Source organism: Vipera ursinii, assembly GCF_947247035.1.
Source record: "Vipera ursinii genome assembly, chromosome: 11".
In the NCBI taxonomy this organism is placed as follows: Eukaryota; Metazoa; Chordata; class Lepidosauria; order Squamata; family Viperidae; genus Vipera; species Vipera ursinii.
Window position 1 is genome coordinate 8583717 of NC_139524.1, and position 19321 is coordinate 8603037.

Sequence of the window (19321 nt, forward strand, 5' to 3'; positions counted from 1 at the left end):
GCTTGTGTAGACTAATCAAGGAGAGACCCAATCTAGAACCAAGGAGAAATTCCCTGACAGTGAGAACAATTAACCAGTGGAACAGCTTGTCTCCAGAAGTCGTGGGTGCTCCATCACTGGAGGTTTGCTATTTTGGATTTTCCTTTAATGTGTTTCTCATGAAGTGTGAAATCTAACGTCTTTTTTTGTTTATTGTGTTTGCAGAGCTCGGAGACCTTAAAGAGCTGCAGACACTGGATGTCTCAACCAATCATTTGATAACCTTGCCTGAAAAACTGCACAGGTGCCTCTCTCTACAGTACCTCACTGCTGACCAGAATCATCTCTGGTACGTCCCTCGCCATCTTTGCCAGCTTCCCAGTCTCAATGAGTTGTCCATGGCAGGAAATCAGCTTGCTTTCTTGCCTCTTGGTGAGTGCTGTTTTGGCTATTTGAAAATTAAACTCTTAAAATATATGGGCAGGGGTCTAGCTACGAAAGGGGCCAATGAGATGAATTTTATATTAGAAATCAAAAAGGATCTGATATCTAACTAGTCAAAGTCTTCCCATTTTACGTGTTTTGGGTTCAGGCATTAGGCTAACCAAAGTTTTCTACAATAATAATGACAACAACAATGTTGAAAGGGACCTTGGGGATCTTCTAGTCCAACCCACTAGTCAAGTAGGAGACCTTATACCATTTCAGACAAATGGTTGTCCAGTCTCTTCTTAAAAACTTCCAGTGTTGGAGCACCCACAGCTTCTGGAGGCAGGTTGTTCCACTGGTTAATTGTTCCAACTGTCAGGAACTTTCTCCTTAGTTCTAGGTTGCTTCTCTCTTTGGTTAGTTTCCATCCATTGCTTCTTGTCCTGCCTTTGGGCGCTTTGGAGAATAGCTTGACTCCCTCTTCTTTGTGGCAGCCCCTGAGATATTGGAAGACTGCTATCATGTCCCCCGTCCTTCTCTTCATTAAATTAGACATAGCCAATTCCAGCAACCGTTCCTTATATGTATTAGCCTCCAGTTCCCTAATCATCTTTTTTGCTCTTCTCTGTACCCTTTCTAGAGTCTCGACATCTTTTTTACATTATGGTGACCAAAACTGGATGCAGGATTCCAAGTGTGGCCTTACCAAGGCGTTGTAAAGTGGTATTAACACTTCACATGATCTTGATTCCATCCCTCTGTTAATGCAGCCTAGCACTGTGTTGGCTTTTTTGGCAGCTGAAGCACACTGATGAAACCAACAATCAGATGGGCTAATGTAGAGAGTTGCAATCCACGCTCGATAAATCAGGATGGCTGGATTCCCAGATCAGGTTAAGCCAAACCGGGGGGGGGGGGGGGGGGGGAAACCTGCTGGTTTTTAATGAACTGTTAGCTTAACCCAGGTTCGCAGTTTGTCAACTTCACTGAGAATTCCACTTTTTAGATGTGGTTTTCAACCTTCCAGTGGGCCTCCTACAACCTTCCACCAATGATGGGCAACATCAGTTTTTAGCTTCTCACCTTGTGCAAATAAACCCAACCAATATTGCTGATAAATTGGAGCTTGGGGGCAGAGCAGGTTGCAAGAATCCAACTGGTACTTTATTCAAGACAGCATGGTTTTGTAACAAACCAGGGTTTAGCATGTTGCATGAATCCAGTCTAAATTTGATTCTTAACAATTAATCAGTGGAACAGCTTGCCTCCAGAAGTTGTGGGTGCTTCATCACTGGAAGGTTGGACTAGAACAGGGGTCCCCAACCTCTGGTCAGAAACCAGTCTGCGCAAACAAGCAAAGCCCCATCCGCAGGATGCAGGCAGTATAGGAAACCATGCTCCCTCCGGTCCGTGGACAATCTCTCTTCGTGGAACCGGTCCCTAGTTCTCTGGACTAGAAGACCTCCATTTTCCTTCCAATTCTATTATTGTGTTAAATAAAGTTGAGTTTGAGTGTTTGTCCTTTCACCTCTTAACACACACACACACACACACACACACACACACACACTCCAGACAGCTCAAGAAATTCTGTGGAAATTCAGTGAATGACAGAATTTGGCAGCATCATTTCCATCAGTCCAAAAGGTAACTTTGGGATGGGAATCCGAGTGTTTTTTTATTTTATTTTTTTTCCCCTGCAGTAGGCCTCTCTCTCACTTTCACCCTCATTTTGGAGGAAAAGCAAAGCAAAACGAAAACTAAAATCACAGCACGGAGAATCTGGCCAGTTTGCTGCCAAATTTTAGCAGCGTGTTCTTGGAAAGCGATGCGACGGCAAATGTGCGAAGGGCCACCTGCAGCTTTTGAGTCGCCCACCCTACTTTAGGATATTGCTCTGCCAGACCATATGTTTGAGGATGAGTGTATTAATTCTGCTCCTTTTTTAAAAAAAAACACACACATAAAATTAATAATATCGCTTACTTTGTTATCCCAAAATCACATGGCTTTTCTGCTTTCGCATTAGGGTTAAAAAAAATATCAGGGCAGATATATAAGACCTTTTGTTCCATGTTCAGCCACGTGGAATGCAGATGCCTTGAGGACATTTTTTTTTTAAAGTATAGATGAATCAGGGTTTGTTTAGGACTCGTGCAGTTTGTTCAAGTGAAAAGTCTTTGATCTCCCATGCTAGGGAGGAGGAGGAGGAGAATGGGAAAGTTGCAGACAAACTACTTTTAAAAAAAAGCTATATGCAAACTTCTCTTTGTGACTTCAGATGCTACCTTCCTTTTCTACGGAGTCTGAAAAGGAACGTGTTTAGGAAAAAGATTTTTTTTTAGCGCTTTTCGCACGATCCTAGAATCGTAGTGCTGGAAGGCAACTCAGAGGTCATCTAGTCCAACCCCCTGTTCAAGGCAGTCTACCACCCCAGATAAATAGTTGTCCAGTTTCTTCTTGAAAAACCTGTAGTGATGGGGCAGCCCCAAACTCCAGCAGGCCAAGCTATGGCATTGATTAACTATTCCCACTGTCAGAAAATTTCTCTTTATTTTTAGGTAGGGTCTCTCTCATATAGGGAGCCTTGGTGGAGCAGTGGGCTAATGCCTCCTTAAGTAACACCAGCTGCCTGCAATTAGTGCAGGTTCGAGTCCCACCAGGCTCAAGGTTGACTCAGCCTTCCATCCTTCCGAGGTAGGTAAAATGAGGACCCAGATTGTTGGGGGCAATTAAGCTGACTTTGTAATAATGCCGCTTGGGGGGGGGCTGAAAGCCCTAATAAGCAGGCATATACATAGAATAAAGGCTACTGCTAAGCTTGTAAGGCACCCTGAGTCTTCGGAGAAGGGCGGGATATAAATGGAATTAAAATAAAATTCTTTGGAGAATAAGTCAATCCCCTCTTCTCTGTGACAGACCCTCAAGTATTGGAAGACCGTTATCGTGTCCCCCCCCCCCCCAATTCTTCTATTTGATAGGCTGCACTTATCTAAGTGCCTCAGCTATTTGTCATGCAATTTAGCTTCCAGATCCCTTATCTTTGCTGCAGAAGTTTTAAACTTTAATAAGAGCCACAAGAGCGCGACTAAGATTTCAGATTTCTAACATTTAGATACAATCTTTTTGTGGTTTGGCTTGGCTTCTCTCGGCTCAGCTTTTAGATCATGGGGAAGTTTTCATGAGAAAGGAACAAGCAAAGATATAACAAATGTGCTGACAGTACAGATATACAGTATGTATACTCTGGTTCTCAGTTCCCAAAAGATATCTCGCAGTGTACTAAAAGTGGAGAAGGGTGGGGGGAAACAGCTATTTGTTGCTTATTTTTAATGGGTCTTGGCTGCATTTTCACAGCTAAGGGAGTGTTTTTAAGAATCTTGTAAAATCTGAAAGTTTTAATAGCAAAATTAAATGTATACTAACTATAAAAGTACTAGCTGCAAGGAAATAAAATGCAGCCTCAATTAGGGAAGTTCACCACCACTTTGCAAATTAAGTTATGATGAACTTTCAAGTGATTCACTTAACAACTGTGGCAAGAACGATTACAAAATGGGGCAAAATTCTCTTAAAACGACTGTCTTGCTTAGCAACGGAAATTTTGGATTCAGTTGTGGTCGTAAGTCAGGACTATCTGTACTTTTTGGCTGGTCTCAGTGAAGCAAAAACTGCATCTCCTGGAGCTAAGAAAAAAAAATGTTGTAAATCAAATTGTTTCATTTCATTCACAGGTTCCTGCATGCACAAACCCAAAAGAGAAATACAGAGCAGTGTTCTGTTATTCTTAGTCATGTCACTGTTTTTCTTGGAATGAGATAGTCCTACTTAGATTTGGCAGCTTTCTTGAAGAAGAAGAAGAAAATCACATAAGAAAATTGGAACTCTGCATTGTTCTTTTGCCAGCCATTTCATGAGACTTCTGTTATTTCTTGTGAAAGAATGCGTTTGCATATATTCCCAGACAGAAACGTGGAAATTAGGGGATAATTTTCATGGCAGAATCTGTCTTGTTATTATATGGTTTCCATTTATTTCACAAAAGGTTTTTATAGACTGCTCAGATGGTAAGCGTGTTCACTGACATGCCAGGAAGTTGCATGTATGTGTGCATGCGTTTGCTTGAACGTGCCTGTCAGGAAGGTGATTACTTGTTTTCTGTACAATTTTCCTTAAACCCAGATTTAGGTCGTTCCCGGGAACTGCAATACGTTTATGTGGATAACAACGCTCACCTTAAAGGTCTCCCTTCGTACCTTTATAATAAAGTCATCGGCTGTAATGGGTAGGTTCTCAGATTTAAATTATGCCTACAAATATAAATTGCCATGGATCCTAATCTTAAGTCTTATTCATAAATTTTATCTTGGATTATTTAATTTGTCGAATGACAGTCCTATGATTTAAAGGAATTTACCTATAATGTCTGCTCCATTCAGTTGTATTAAATCGCCTACATTAATTTTCTCACTATTAAATGCTTATAGAGCTTAGTCCTGCCCTCTGTGCTTCTAAGATAGTTCGGGGGGGGGGAATTGAACTTGGGACTGAGTAGGAATGGAACAGAAGTCTTGACATAAGCCTGCGTTTTTTCATATACATTGTACGGTAACATCCTGTAAGAGTGCTTTGCAGCGTAGGGTTCTATACATTTAGTAAGGCCATGTATCGTAATAGGATGACATAGATAAGTCTCTAAATTGGCACGTTCCCAGTCCAATAGAAGAGAATCTTCATAACTCAGGAGTTGAAATACGGACTCCTTGGTGCTCCCCAAGCTTGGTTATCTGGTTGCAGACATTTCATTGTCCAACTAAGCAACATCATCAGTGCTAGAAGAGAGTGAGGTTTTCTCTCTGTTTATGCAGTATACAAGTGGCTTGCCCTTTCAGACTCTATGGAGATTCTCAATCATCCAGATCATGGTTGTCCCCCAAAAGTGTTTTTTTTTCCAAAAGGCAACTGGACTTTCTTGTTTTGTTTTCCTTTGAAAATGTTTTATTTATTTTTATTTATTTATTTTAATCCCATTTATATCCCGCCCTTCTCCGAAGACTCAGGGCGGTTTACAATCTAAGAAGCACAAATCAATGTGCTTAGCAGTAGCCTTCATTCTATGTATGTATATGCCTGCTTATTAGGGCTTTCGCCCCCCCCCCAACCGGCATTATTACAAAGTCAGCTTATTGCCCCCAACAATCTGGGTCCTCGTTTGACCTACCTCGGAAGGATGGAAGGCTGAGTCAACCTTGAGCCTGGTGGGACTCAAACCTGCACTAATTGCAGGCAGCTGGTGTTACTTAAGGAGGCATTAGCCCACTGCTCCACCAAGGCCCTTGCTTCTCATCCAAGAAGCTTCTTCAACTCTTAACTGCCTGGTGGGGATGGATTTTATACTCTTAGCGGTCATCTCGTCATTAGTTCTTTGAAAGCCATTGAGGCCGCTCGGGGATTGAGCTGTATCCTCAGAGTCACCTGAATTAGAATGCAAAACAGGTATGGAACCTTTTTGGGACTGCTGAAAGGACTGCGTTGTAAACAGGAGATCAAGTGACGTTGCAACCCTCTCCGCTGTCGAGGGGTAAGCCACTCGGTCTTATCACAGATGGCCTCTTTGACTCCTCTTTCGAAAACAGCAAAGTTCTGGATTGTGGCTCATTTGCATTTGAGCATTTAAGATGACTCTAATGGCAAGCAACCAGGCTCAGCCCCAAGAACTTCACACCTTCCGGAGCTTTCAGAATAGGCTTCCCAACATTCCCTGTAGCGTTCTGCAGTGGGGAATGCAGTTTAGCACATCTGGACGGTGATTAAATGATTCCTGTTTTTCTGCATTAGATACCACTTGCTTGCCTTTCATGTTAAGATGGCAATCTTGTAGCAGAACGTATTCCCTTAGCAAACAGAATAGCGTGCCTCTGTTTAATTGGGATTGACTCATAATTTGCAAAGCACCCTTCTGTATGCTTTAGGCGCTGTTGGCAAAACTTGAAAGTGCGCGCGTTAGACGAAATGGCAACTGCTGGTATAATCCCCTTCGGTCTGAATTGCCTTCTGTCAGGTGATTCTGTAAATAGATCAGTGAGTCCTGCTCACTCTGCTTACATTGGACAAAGGGAGATTTTTATCTCCAGGAGTTGAATATGCCTAAATACCAGCCCCACGAGTTAAATCCTTAGCCCTGTTGGGACAAACCCGCTGGGAGTGGATACATGAAAGGCAAATAGGTCCTAGCCTCTGCCAGCCGAACGATTCCATGTTCTTGGAACTGTTGGATGGAAAAGGATTACATTCCAGTGAAAACAGCCGCATTTAAACAAGCGGCAAGGCTTTGTTTTATTTGGTTCGTGAAAATAAAACGCAAGCAGGCCTTGGAAGATTGAGAAACATAAGCCAAGCAAGTACTGTGTTACTTGTTACAAACCACGAGTGTCCTAAGGGCTTAAGAAAAAATACACTGCGTCAAATTCGGTGTTGCTTTTAAGTCTTTTTGAGAAAGCAATTGAATGGCATAAGGGTCTCCTCCTCGAGAGAAAGCCACCCACTGAGACCACGGGAATAAGACCCCTGTGGAACAGCTTGTAACAAGCTACCCGCTCTTCTCCTATCTTATTGGAGACACAGGTTGCCTCTCAAGGGCTTTGAGAGATGTGGCAGCCTGCAAGTATGTCCCTGGCATTAGATGCTGATCAAAGTGATGCAATATCTTTTAGCCACCTGGGGCACATGGAAACCTGCAGCTTAGAATGTCAAGTATGTAAGTAAGTAAGTAAATGTATACGTTTAATGATCTGAAATTTTACTTGCTAAATCCAGTGCAAAACCAAATTACAGGACCAGCTCTTTTTCTCTTCGTGTCTGTCATTTAAATTCTTAAATGTAACCAGATTCTGAAAAAAAATCTACTTTTTTTTGAAGAGTTGCTTGGTGCTCTCTGAGCTTGGTTGAGTTCTTGCAGATGTTTCATTACCCAAACCAGGTAACATCATCAGTACTAACACTGACGATGTTTGGGTAATGAAACATCTGCAAGAAAACAACCAAGCTCAAGAGAACAACAAGGACTCTCACCCTGAGCTATAAATATTCTCCTTACTAGTTATTTTCTGTTGGGATATTATCCCTTTGTGTTGATTAAAACACTTTGGAATCAACGCCCTTGTGTACAGTTGCCATATTTACTTCTATCGGGCCTTAGAGCAAGCTTCTGCTTGTCTTTTGGATGTGTAATTGCTTGACATCTGTGGGCCTGATTAAAATTGATGAAGTCAAGTTGGGGATGTCACACTTAGCAAGCTTCTTGTCAGCAAGTTAATTTTCATTCCTGAAGCATGAAGTTGGGCACCTCCTGTAAATAAGAGACATTTGCAGATTGTTGCCAGGTTTGCACATTGAATTGATCCATATTTGGGAACTGATTTGATCATGTTCATTCATTCTGATCATGTCAAACACTAGATTATAGTTTGGATGGAGGGACCCCCTCCTCCCGTCTCTCTTTTTAAAAAGGCCAGAAAGTTATTCACAAGAAATGTATTTATTTTTCTTCTCTGCCTGGTTCTCGTTGAAATGATCTGGGATGATGTCTAGTTTGACAAATGAAGGCAAAGACACTTATCCAAGGATAATGATGCAAAATCAAACTTGGGTCGATTCCAGAATCAGAGATTTACTCTTCGAGCTTTTGGACCCGTGCTGGAGCCAGTCTTTGGGGAATTTCTCTACTGGAAGCTTGGGAAACAGGCCCCTTGTCAGTCAACAGGAGTGCTGAATTACCACCAGGCTTTTAAACACTTTGGCAGCCCAAGGAAACAACAGCCAGTCGCCAGCCATCAACACGCCAATCAGCCCATAGGAAGGCACCGCATGAGCACGACTCACGGAACAGCCCAAAGCACGTATCCCAGTAGAGAGAAATTCCCTGAAGATGGGCTCCAGCATGACTCCGAGAACTCGGAAGAGTAAATCTCCGGTCCCAGGAACAGACCCAAATTTGATTTTTGCATGTCTAGTTTGGATCGCAAGGGCACGTCTTGAGTGTTCTCTTAGGCCAGTGGTGCCCTTGTCAGCTACTCTTCAGCAGAATGATCCGAGAGAACAAAATAATGTTTCTTTAGATCACAGGTCACAGATCACGCCAAGTTTACATCGCTCGCCATAAACGTTTGTTGTTGTTTTTTTCCCCCTTCCTTCAAACCTCTCTCCAGCTGTGGTTCTCCTCTTCAGAAATCCGAGGTGCAGCTTCTGTCCTTTTCATCAGGACAGTTGACGGTTTTCCTCCCGGCAGAGGTGAAGTTGATAGGGACAGAACTGGACCACGTGCTCCCCTTGCAGGAGATGGCCATGAGGACCTTATATAACACATACTGCAAGTCTCTAAAAGGTAGATAGATGGGTGATGATTTGAGTGTCTCCAATGTCTTCGGTCTGTAAAGCCAAACAAAAATTGTCCGTCATCTTTGCCTTTCTTCCTGTGGCGTTTACAGGTAGCCCTTGACTTAACGCCACAGTTGGGACCAGAATTTCCACTGCCACGCAAAATGGTTGTTGGAATAGTCGAGCCCAATTTTGTGACCTTTTTGGCCCGGGTTGTTAAGCAAATCTCTATAGTTGTTAAGCGAATCGTGCGGTCACTAAGGGAATCCCATTGACATTGCTTGTCAAAAGCCAGCTTAAGACAGTCGCAAATGGGGATCACATGACCCTGGGACACCGCAACCATTGTAAATACATGCTGCTTGTCAAGTACCCAAATTTCGATCATGAGATCATGGGGATGCTGCCGTGGTCGTAAATGTGGGGACTAGCCATAAGTCAGTTTTTTCAGAGTCTTTAAATGGTTGTAAGTCAAGGACTATATACTGTGTGTCAACAATACATTTTCTGCATCCTTCTCAGAATCCGGGATAGAGGTGTGTGCATTTATCACCTGAAACCCTAAGGGAACAACCCTCCAGAGACCTCCAAAACATGAATATGATGGGAGGGAAAATTTATTAAATGCACAAGTGGAGAGTAATCACATTAATGGTGTTTAATTTTAATTATATCTGAATTCAAATGAAATCAAGCAGGCCCGCTTCCAAACAGGTCACCCAGCTATAGCTGTTTCTGTTTTCTGTGAAGGTTTTTAGAACCGCTGTCTGACGCCATCTTTTTCCCCCCATTCTTCTCTAGATTTGAAGTTCATGACTCCAATCTCATTACCCAGAAGCCTCCTGGATTTGCTGCACTGCCCTCTGGGACATTGCCACCGTTGCAGTCAGCCCATGTTTACTATTGTCTACCCAAAGCTCTTTCCCTTGAGAGAGACACCAATGGCTGGATTACATCAGGGGTAATTACGGAGAAAATTACGTATAGTGGTTTCAGACTGTATGCATGGGCTTCAGCTAGAAGAGAAGGCATGTGCAAAAGCAAATGCTTGAGCTTTTGTGAGTCCGATGACTATCTTCCCTACAAATGGAGAAGTGCATTATTAAGAGTCAGTTACGAGGTGGCTTTTCCACAAGATGCCACTTCTATTCCAAATTGCGGCATTTCACGTTGAATATTCAATTGTACGGGTTTTTTTCTCACCTGGAAAACTTAAGTAGCGAAAGAGATATTCTTTCTTCCTATAGAATAGTGAGAGAATCAGAAAATGAAGTAGGAAGGAAGCAAGCAAAACTTGGCATCAAGATTTCTAGAGCGGTGGTCTCAAAACTTGGCAAGAATAGATTAGAATTAGAATTAGAATAGAATAATAATAGAATAGAATAGAATAGAATAGAATAGAATAGAATAGAATAGAATAGAATAGAATAGAATAGAATAGAATAGAATAGAATAGAATAGAATAGAATAGAATAGAACTGGAAGGGACCTTGAGGTCTTCTAGACCAGCCCGCTGCTCAAGCAGGAGAACCTATATTGTCTCAGACAGATGAATGTCTAGTCTCTTCTTGAAAATCTCCAGTGATATGAAGCACCCACGATTTCTGGAGGCAAGCTGTTCCACTGGTTGATTGTCCTCACTGTCAGGAAGTTTCTCCTCAATTTCAGGTTGTTTCTCCCCTTGATCAGTGTTCAACCATTGTTTCTCGTCCTGCCCTCTGGTGCTTTGGAGAATAGTTTGACCCCCTCTTCTTTGTGGCAGCCCCTCAGATACTGGAATGCTGCTATCATGTCTCCCCTATTTCTTCTTTTCTTTAGACTGGCCAAACCCACAGCCATTCTTCCTATGTTTTAGCCTCCAGGCCTTTGACCATCTTTAAGACCTGTGCACTTGAATTCCCAGAATTCCCCAGCCAGCCTAGAGCATTGAATACACTGTATTCACTTTTTTCCCCTCAAATCCCCAAGCGCAAAAAAAAACTAGATTACCTTCTCAAAGAAGGTTGATATTTTCAGAAAAGAAAAACTGTAGTCTCTGTTGTTTTTCAGTAATCAGACTAGGTTTCTATTACCAAACACCCCCCCCACCCCCTCTAACCTGCATCTATAGAAGAACATGGCCCTAAGAATGACTGTGTAATTTCTAATTAGTTTTTATTAACTAAATACAGAGAACAAGAATACACAAAATTATAAAAGAAGCGGGGAGAGCTTTTTTTAAAAAAAAAAACCCTCCAAAACATACAGACCATCCATTCACAAATTACACAATGGAATCCATGATTCATTTCAGCTATCTTTAGCTAATCTGTATTTATCAGTTCTGCAGACTGCTGAGTAACGGGAGCTTGTATGTTTGTCTTCCCAGTGCTGAACAGTAAGTCTTTTGGCTATGACTGAGGTACGGGGAATCTATTGTTTTGTCCACATGTCAACTCCCATGTGATAACAATCAGCGTTCAAAAATATAAACATCCAAAATTATTAAATCTCAAAGTTGAGTCAGTGTCTGCGATACCCTCCTTCTCCAGTGGATCACTATATTTAAATATAGCATTAATATCTAATGACCGTATATGAAAATCTTCTTCTTAAATCCAGTCTGATTGCAAGTAGCAGTAGTAGTAGCAGTGGTAGTAGTAGTAGTAATAATAATAATAATATAATAATAATAATAATAATAATTAATAATAATAATAATAATAATAATAATAATAATAATAATAATAATAATAATAATAATAATAATAGAAGATGAAGAAGAAGAAGTTGGAAGGGACCTTGGATGTCATCTAGTCCAACCCCACGCTCAGAAACCCTATACCAGACATGTCAAACACAGGGCCCGGGGGCCGGATTCGGCGCGCGAAGTGGTTTCATGTGGCCCGCGAAGCCATCCTGGAAACAGTGAGGAAACGGCCCCCACTGCCTTGGCCCTGGCCCAGAGACCCTCCTTCTGCCAGAGACCCCCAGATCTGTCCCACTCCTGCCCAGGCCCCCATAGGCGCCCTTGATGCCAAAGATGTAGAGTTGGCCACGCCCACCCAGTAGGCCATACGCACTCTAGCCACGCCCATCCAGTAGGCCACGCCCACCCAGGCCACACCCACCCGGCCCCCTGAGGGCAACCGCAATGCTGATGTGGCCCTCAATGAAATTGAGTTTGACACCCCTACCCTATACCATTGGAGCATTCACCACTTCTGGAGGCGGGTTGTTCCAGTGGTTAATTGTTCTAACAGTCAGGAAGTTTCTCCTTAGTTCTAGGTTGCTTCTCTCCTTGATTAGTTTCCACTCGTTGCTTCTTGTCCTGCCTTTCAGGCGCTTTGGAGAATAGCTTGATTCCCTCTTCTTTGTGGCAGCCCCTGAGATACTGGAACCCTGCTATCATGTCCCCCCTCATCCTAAACTCTTAACTCTAAACATTATAACTCGAGTCAAGGTAGTGAAGAACATCTTATCAGTAGTGGCTCTCTAATATTTCCTGGCATCACTGGTGGTATAATTTTGCAGTGTCCTTGATTCTCTCTTTTACTATTGATTTGGCCTTCTCCAGTGTTAAGTGGCCTAAACGTATATACGAATACGTATCAATTTTCCTCTTGTATACATGATCTTTGCCTTGTAAATTCCTGTGCAATTCACCAAAGACTATATTCAACTTCTTCCCCTAGATCTGAATAAACTATATAGGGAACGTACATTATTATTATGTATTACCTTAGCTAAGAATATGGAATCATATTTCTATACGTAGCATTGGATGATAAAACTCATCCTGATTATGCTTCTTGAAGGGGTAACATTTCCAAAAGCACCCAGAGGCAATTGGTTCCCTATCTGCAGTATACAATATTTTCCAATAATTTCAGACACAGTGAGATTTTAATTAAAGCAGAACTTGAGTTTATGAGTCAGGCAAAGAGATACTAAGGTAAAAGGAATGCCCCTTTAGATGTTTGCCTTTTGGCACTGGTACAAAGGATTATTTGCCCAAGAATGTAAAATTATTTGTTATCCAAATAGTTATACAACTTTCTTTTCAGTTGTATTCTTAAGATTCTGTCTTGTGCACTGTGACCATTGGCATTTCAATACGCGCAATAGGTGACTATTTAAATTGCTGATTATTTTTAATTTGATCATTCCAGTTTTATGTTTTCTTCGTTGCTTTTTCTGATGTGATATTTATTTTTTTAAATTGCTCATTAAAGCAGTTCAAAATCTTTCTCTTTTTCCCCCCTATTTAAGCAAACATATTTGCATAAAAATGCATATTGTTTTTTCCATCACCACCATGTGGAAGAAGCCACAACATAGAGCGTAGATTATTTGGTAGCAAATATGAAAGATTTGAGGGGGCATTGTACATTTTTTTAAAATGTTCTTCCTTTAAGAAATTAAGAAATCTTCCAGATGTTTTCTTCCTAGGTTCAAATCTGCACTAATAATTAGCGGAACCTTTTGGTATGTTGACAGAGGAAGAAAACCTCTTGCTATTTTTGCAAACTCAAACATTACACGTACTTAGTTTTCTGAGGCTCAACCCTCGCTCCTGATTCCTTTGCTTTTTTTAACCGTCCATAAAAGTTGTATCTTGTGTCTTAGGGCCAGCATTTTAACTTGAGACGACAACCCTTGCCTCTTGCTCTCCTTTCTATTCCTATATTTCTTTGTGTTCCAGGAGAACAAGAGTCAGTTTTGTGGCATATTGCTGCTCCACCCAGTGTCTGCAGACCTTTGACCTATTGAGCTGATAAATACTTAAAAGCTATTCAGGAGTGGTGCCAGCTTCAAAGCAGCATTATGCGGCTCCTAACCAGACTGGAATATGTGATTGCGTGTGCCAAAGCAGTGGGAGGCATGCCCCAACTGAAGAACCACTTGAGGCCTGGACAAAAGGCAGAAGCTCTCATGAAACCATCGTGATTGTCCAGCTTTAGAAAATGTTTAACACCTTCCTGTTCCTCCCCGGGCAGAAGATCATGCAAGCAAAGACCCAGCCAGACACTTTCAAAACTTGTACTTCTAATTCAAGTTGCATTTTATACTTCACTTGGGCTGCATGAGCAATATCAGTTAGTAGTTAAGTGTGTGTGTGTGGGGGGGGGTTTAATGATACCTTTGCAGTCCTTGTAACTTTTTCAATTATTTTCCTGCTTGGTTTCCTGTTACTGCTCTCTTGAGAAGCAGCCATTTCAGGTAGCCATTTATTCATGCTAGTGAGGTTTTTTTCCTACTTTCCATTAAGGATCCAATACATTGTCTTTCTCCCCCCCCCCTCCCTCCCCCAAACTGATGTCTTCATAGTGACTTAAAAGATGTACTTGCAAAAACCTTTTGTTTTGAACCTAGCTTGATGCGATCCGTCATCCGGTTGGGTAGATAAAGAAAATGTTTTCAGTTTTTTTTTTTTCCATCTGTGGTTGAAGTCCTGAAGAGAGCACCCTTGGCAGCCACAAAAAGTAGATTCCTCCTTTTGTCAATGACTCTTTACTAAACATATTTCACCTTTGATACTGCAGAACTAATGAGGTGTTTAAAATGCCAGTAGATTTAGAATAAGTTAAAAGTTGACCTCACCTCCCTATTGAAAATATAAAGAGTTTTGTGAATGTTACTAGTATTTTGTGGTAAGCCTACGGCCTTTATGCATGTTGAACTACATCACCTTCTGGTCATACTCATTGCCCTTGGGAGCTGTGCATGGTGGAAGTTGTAGTCCAGCATAGCAGGAGAGCACTGTGTTGTAGAAGTTTTGTATTGTATACTCTTGAGCCCCTGTTTCAATAACATTGGGTGGTCTAAAATCGGAGAAGCCACAAAAAAAGGGTTGGAACAAACTCATTTTTCCTACATTATTATGGTGGCATTTTAAGTCATGCTCAAGAAATAACTTGCACACATTATTTCTGCTCTGGGGACTGCTTCTTAGAATCTTTGTATTTAAAACAGCTCAGAAATCTGCCATTTAGCACTTTGGGGGGAAAAGTTGTGGGGGGGAGCTCAGTTCCTAAATGGTTTACATATTTGTTGTTAGCATCCTTAATCGGCTGCAGTCGCAAGTTGGATCTATTGAATTCTTTGTTTGTTAATAGCTAGGAATTTTAAAAATTCAATCATTTTTTCAAAAAAGTGGCATGGTGTAGAAGGTTAGCCAGGGTTAATGAGAGAACATACATGTTTTTGAAAGAAATGCCCCCCTCCCTTTATGATTTCACACACCCCCTACAAGCTTTTCTTAAAGAACAGTTCCATTAAATTCAGGCTAAAGAGCACGTATTACGAACAATGGGTTGGTAGAATGCTGAATAGTGCAGCTACAAAGGTCTTGGAGATGGGGCAGACCTGAGCCATGTAAAGCAATGTCTAAACATAACACCTGAATTTTCTAAAGTACAGTAAAAATACAAGTGCCTGCCTGCACTTTGAAATGGGTACCCTTCAAAGTTCGACCATCTCCATCTTTTACAAGTCAAGTCCTTGCTATAGCTACTCCCCAGGAGTGTCTGAAGAATTCTATAGGCCTCTTCAGAGGTCCTCAACATTTCTGAAGACAGGAAAAGCAGAACAGTTGTGAAATTTGGCTGTCTCACCCTTTGTAGCTTTCTACTCTCCTAGGAAGAGGGCAGATTCTAGGCCAGGGGTAGGCAACCTCGGCTCTTTTATGACTCATGGACTTCAAGTCCCAGAATTCCTGAGTCAGCTGACTCAGGAATTCTGGGACTTGAAGTCCATGAGTCATAAAAGAGCCGAGGTTGCCTACCCCTGAGCTAGGCAAATGTCCTCAGTCCAGGTGCCCTCAAGTGGAGCAACTCAGTGAGCAAAATCTCCATGTCTGAAAGATACCCAGGTTGGAGGTTTCTGAAATATGAAACAAAGGCTTGTATAATCATCCTCATTTCATCTTTCCTTTCCTTTTGTGTTGTTTTTTTTTAGCAGAGTTGGTGCATAGACACCCTTGTTTCTTAACTCACAGTTCTTGCTCTCCTTTTGGGGAGGAAATGTGAGGACTCAGACTTGCTGTTCTACCACTCCAGCCCTGGGACTTAATATCACCAAATGCGTAATTGGCCCAAGTAGCTGTAAGATTTCATTTACCCACCCGCCCACCCCATTCCATTAATCTCTGCATTCCTAATTTTAAAGCTAAAGTAGCCCCACTGTTTAGCTTGGCTGCCATCACAGCTCTCTCTAATTGCAGTCTTCCCACAATAAAACCAAACGATCCATCACCTGTTGTGCTTTATGTGTGTGTTGAATTATTAATCCTTGTTCTTTCCTTTCTGTCTGATAGGCCACCCCCCCAAAAAAAATCAGATGCCCAACAAGGTCAAACTTATTTAGGAAATTAATTGTAAAGCTGAAATCAAGTTCATCTAAATTCTGTCTATCAGAAACACTGAAGCAAATTGGCAGGTTTATGATTGCCTTTAATTACAGCGCTACTTGATGCTAAATCACCTGCTCTGGAAAGGTGCTACAAGTAATACGGCTGTAGGAGTTTTCAGCTTTGGTTCTGTCCACGTCAGTGCAAGCTACTTTTGTCCTAGATCAATTTCTGGGCATATTCCTAATCTGTAGTTTGCCTTGTGTTATACCTGAGTGCTTTCGGCTGGTAGCATCCGTAATGTAGGTGACCCTCGTCCATTTAAGATGTGAAGCTTCAAGGTCTGCAATTGGATGTTTCTTATTGACCTATATCAGGGAGCCCCAACCTTTTGGGTATCGGATCAGTTTTGTGGAAGACAATTTTTCCATGGACCGGGGGGGGGGCAGGAGGAGCACACAGCCTAGTTCAGAGGCTCCCTTTTTGAGCACCAGGGACCGGTTACATGGAGAGAGGTTTTTCCGCAGACCGGATGGGGTGTAGTTTTGTGCACTGCCTGCATCTCGCAGATGGGGCTTTGTGCGGACCAGTTGCTGGCATGCTGCGTCCTGGTACCAGTCCACGGATTGGGTTGGGGACCCCTGGCCTAGATCCCTCGCATGTGCAGTTTACAGTAGGGTTTGAGGTCCTATGAGAAACTAATGCCTGATGGGTTGAGGTGTGCTGGGGAGCAGCTCAAATATAGGTGAAGCTTTGTTCACTCACCCCTGCTCACCTCCCAGTTCCTAACAGGCCACAGACTGGTACTGGTCCATAGCCCAGGTATTGGGGACCCCTGATCTATGTGCTTTAGCTGGAATAAATAGTCAGTCTGGGAAACATTCTGGTGGCACATTGCAAAAAAAGGAAGTAAATGATAAATCGGCTTTTTAAACCTGACACAGAGGCCTTGGACCATTTAGCATGGTTTTTGATGTCCATAACATCTGGAGGATATGTGCCTAGAGAGAACTGTGTGAAAGAAGTTAGGAAACAAGCTTTTTTTTTTCCAGAAGGGGAGTCTTTAATTTTGAACTTGCTAAACTTTTTCCATTTTCATTTCCAACAAATTAAAAATTTTAAGTTTATCTTCCAAATCAACATTGGTCAAAAAAAAAAGAGATACCCAACAAACCAGGAAATAGAAGGAACTTGGCGTAGCTAACCAAAAACACCACAGGGCGTCAAAAAAGGCAGATGCCACTTTCACCACGCTTCTTCCTACTGATGTAGTCCTTTAAAAGCATAGGAACCTTTTTGAAATCCAGGTGATGACGAGCTCTTCAAACATTGGTGTCTTTATGACGCAAATGAAAGTGTGAGCGATGATTAATGCCAGCAGCCAGGACTTTTCAGATGTTACATTAAAGTCATTAGAGCTTCATACCTCCTCTGAAGTTCAAATGAAAGGGGACAAGCAGCTTAAGGGGGTTCAGATGATTCAGAGCTGCGTTTTGTCCTTCAGGAAAGATGAAGGAGCAAGACCTTGTTTTGATTTTGATTTTGTTCCACTATGAGATTTTAGCCAAATGCTGAGCTAGCAGCAAGGACAGAACGGGACTCTTGTGGAGCCAGGAGTGGCTTATCCTGTGGAGGTTTGTAATTTGGATCTGTGCTTGGTGGTAATAACTCCTGCATTCTTAAAGCTGCTTGATCCTATAAGATCTATCCATGACTATAGTGATAGATGACAGATATTGAGATAAATATTGATGATAGCTATTAAGGATATTGATAGGGCTCGCAACTTGGGCGTCCTCCTGGACTCAATTTTGAAGATCATATAGGAGCCGTGACCAGGGGAGCTTTTGCCCAGGTTTGCCTGGTGCACCAGTTGCAACCGTAGATAGGGCGCGCAACTTGGGGGTCCTCCTAGACTCACAGCTCTCTTTAGAAGATCATATAGGAGCTGTGACTAGGGGGGTCTTTGCCCAGGTTCGCCTGGTGTGCCAGTTGCGGTCCTATCTGGACCGAGATGCCTTGCGCACAGTCACTCATGCGCCCGTGACCTCCCGTTTAGACTACTGCAACGCTCTCTACATGGGGCTGCCCTTGAGGACCACTCGGAGGCTTCAACTGGTGCAGAATGTGGCCGCACGAGTTGTGATGGGGGTTTCCCGATACTCCCATGTAACACCTCTACTCCGTGAGCTGCATTGGCTTCCGGTTGCCCTCCGGGTGAGATTCAAGGTGCTGGTGATGACCTATAAAGCCCTTAATGGCTTGGGTCCGGGATATTTGAGGGAACACCTGCTGCCAGCATCAAGTTCCGTTCGTCCAGTGCGCTCGCAGAGGGAGGGTCTTCTCAGGGTGCCGCCAGTAAAAGATTGCCAGCGGATAATACCCAGGGGGAGGGCCTTCTCAGTGGGTGCGCCTGCCCTCTGGAACCAGCTGCCCATGGAGCTCAGGACTGCCCCTGACCTGCGTTCATTCTGCCGAGACCTGAAGACTTGGCTCTTTGAGCTCTCTGGCCCAGGCTGAGAATTTTAACTGGGGTTTTATTTTCAGGGATAATTTAATATTTTATTTGTCTTTTAACTTTGTATTTTGTATTGGTGTGATTTTAAAATGCCCTGTAAACCGCCCTGAGTCCTTCAGGAAAGGGCGGTATATAAATCTAATAAAATAAATAAATAAATAAATAAATAAATAAATAAATAAATAAATAAATAAAGGAGATAGATATTGGTGAGAGAGAAATGGATGAGATAGATATTGATGAGATGATAGACATGGGTGGATGCTGGATAGATAGATAAATACTGTAGGTAGGTAGGTAGATGATAGATAAGATAGATGATACATAAGATAGATGATAGAGACAGATAGATGTGAGAAAGATATTAAGGAGATAGATACTGAGAAAGAGATTGATGAGATATTAGTGAGATGATAAAGAGACAGCGGTGGTCATGCTGATGGTGCTATTGTTCATTTTTCTATTGCAAAGATGATGCTGGTCAAAGCCAAAGAGAAAAGAGGAAATTGGATTAGAAGCTTTAATAAAATAGGCCATCCTAGGTACTTTTTAAAGATTAACATAATAGGAAGTTGGCCGTATTAAATAAATGCATCCTGGCAGGCAGAAAATCAATTTGGTTGGATTTCTAACCTGCATAAATATATACCTTCACTGCTTATTATTTAAGTAGACATCGCTTGCTTGCT

The 19321-nt window shown here is 42.2% G+C and overlaps 1 protein-coding gene across 3 annotated transcripts in view; it reads left to right on the forward strand.

The window, feature by feature from the left end:
- LRRC28 (leucine rich repeat containing 28) overlaps positions 1–17976 on the forward strand; it is a 49720-nt gene extending 31744 nt beyond the window's left edge. For all 3 annotated transcript variants that reach the window (XM_083371372.1, XM_083371371.1, XM_083371373.1), the window contains 5 exons: positions 205–411; positions 4591–4693; positions 8616–8791; positions 9586–9745; positions 13469–17976. In XM_083371372.1, coding sequence (XP_083227498.1) covers positions 205–411; positions 4591–4693; positions 8616–8791; positions 9586–9745; positions 13469–13541 — 719 coding nt within the window. In that variant the 3' untranslated portion in view covers positions 13542–17976. The remainder of the gene's footprint in view (positions 1–204; positions 412–4590; positions 4694–8615; positions 8792–9585; positions 9746–13468) is intronic.
- The last annotated feature ends 1345 nt before the right edge of the window (positions 17977–19321 follow it).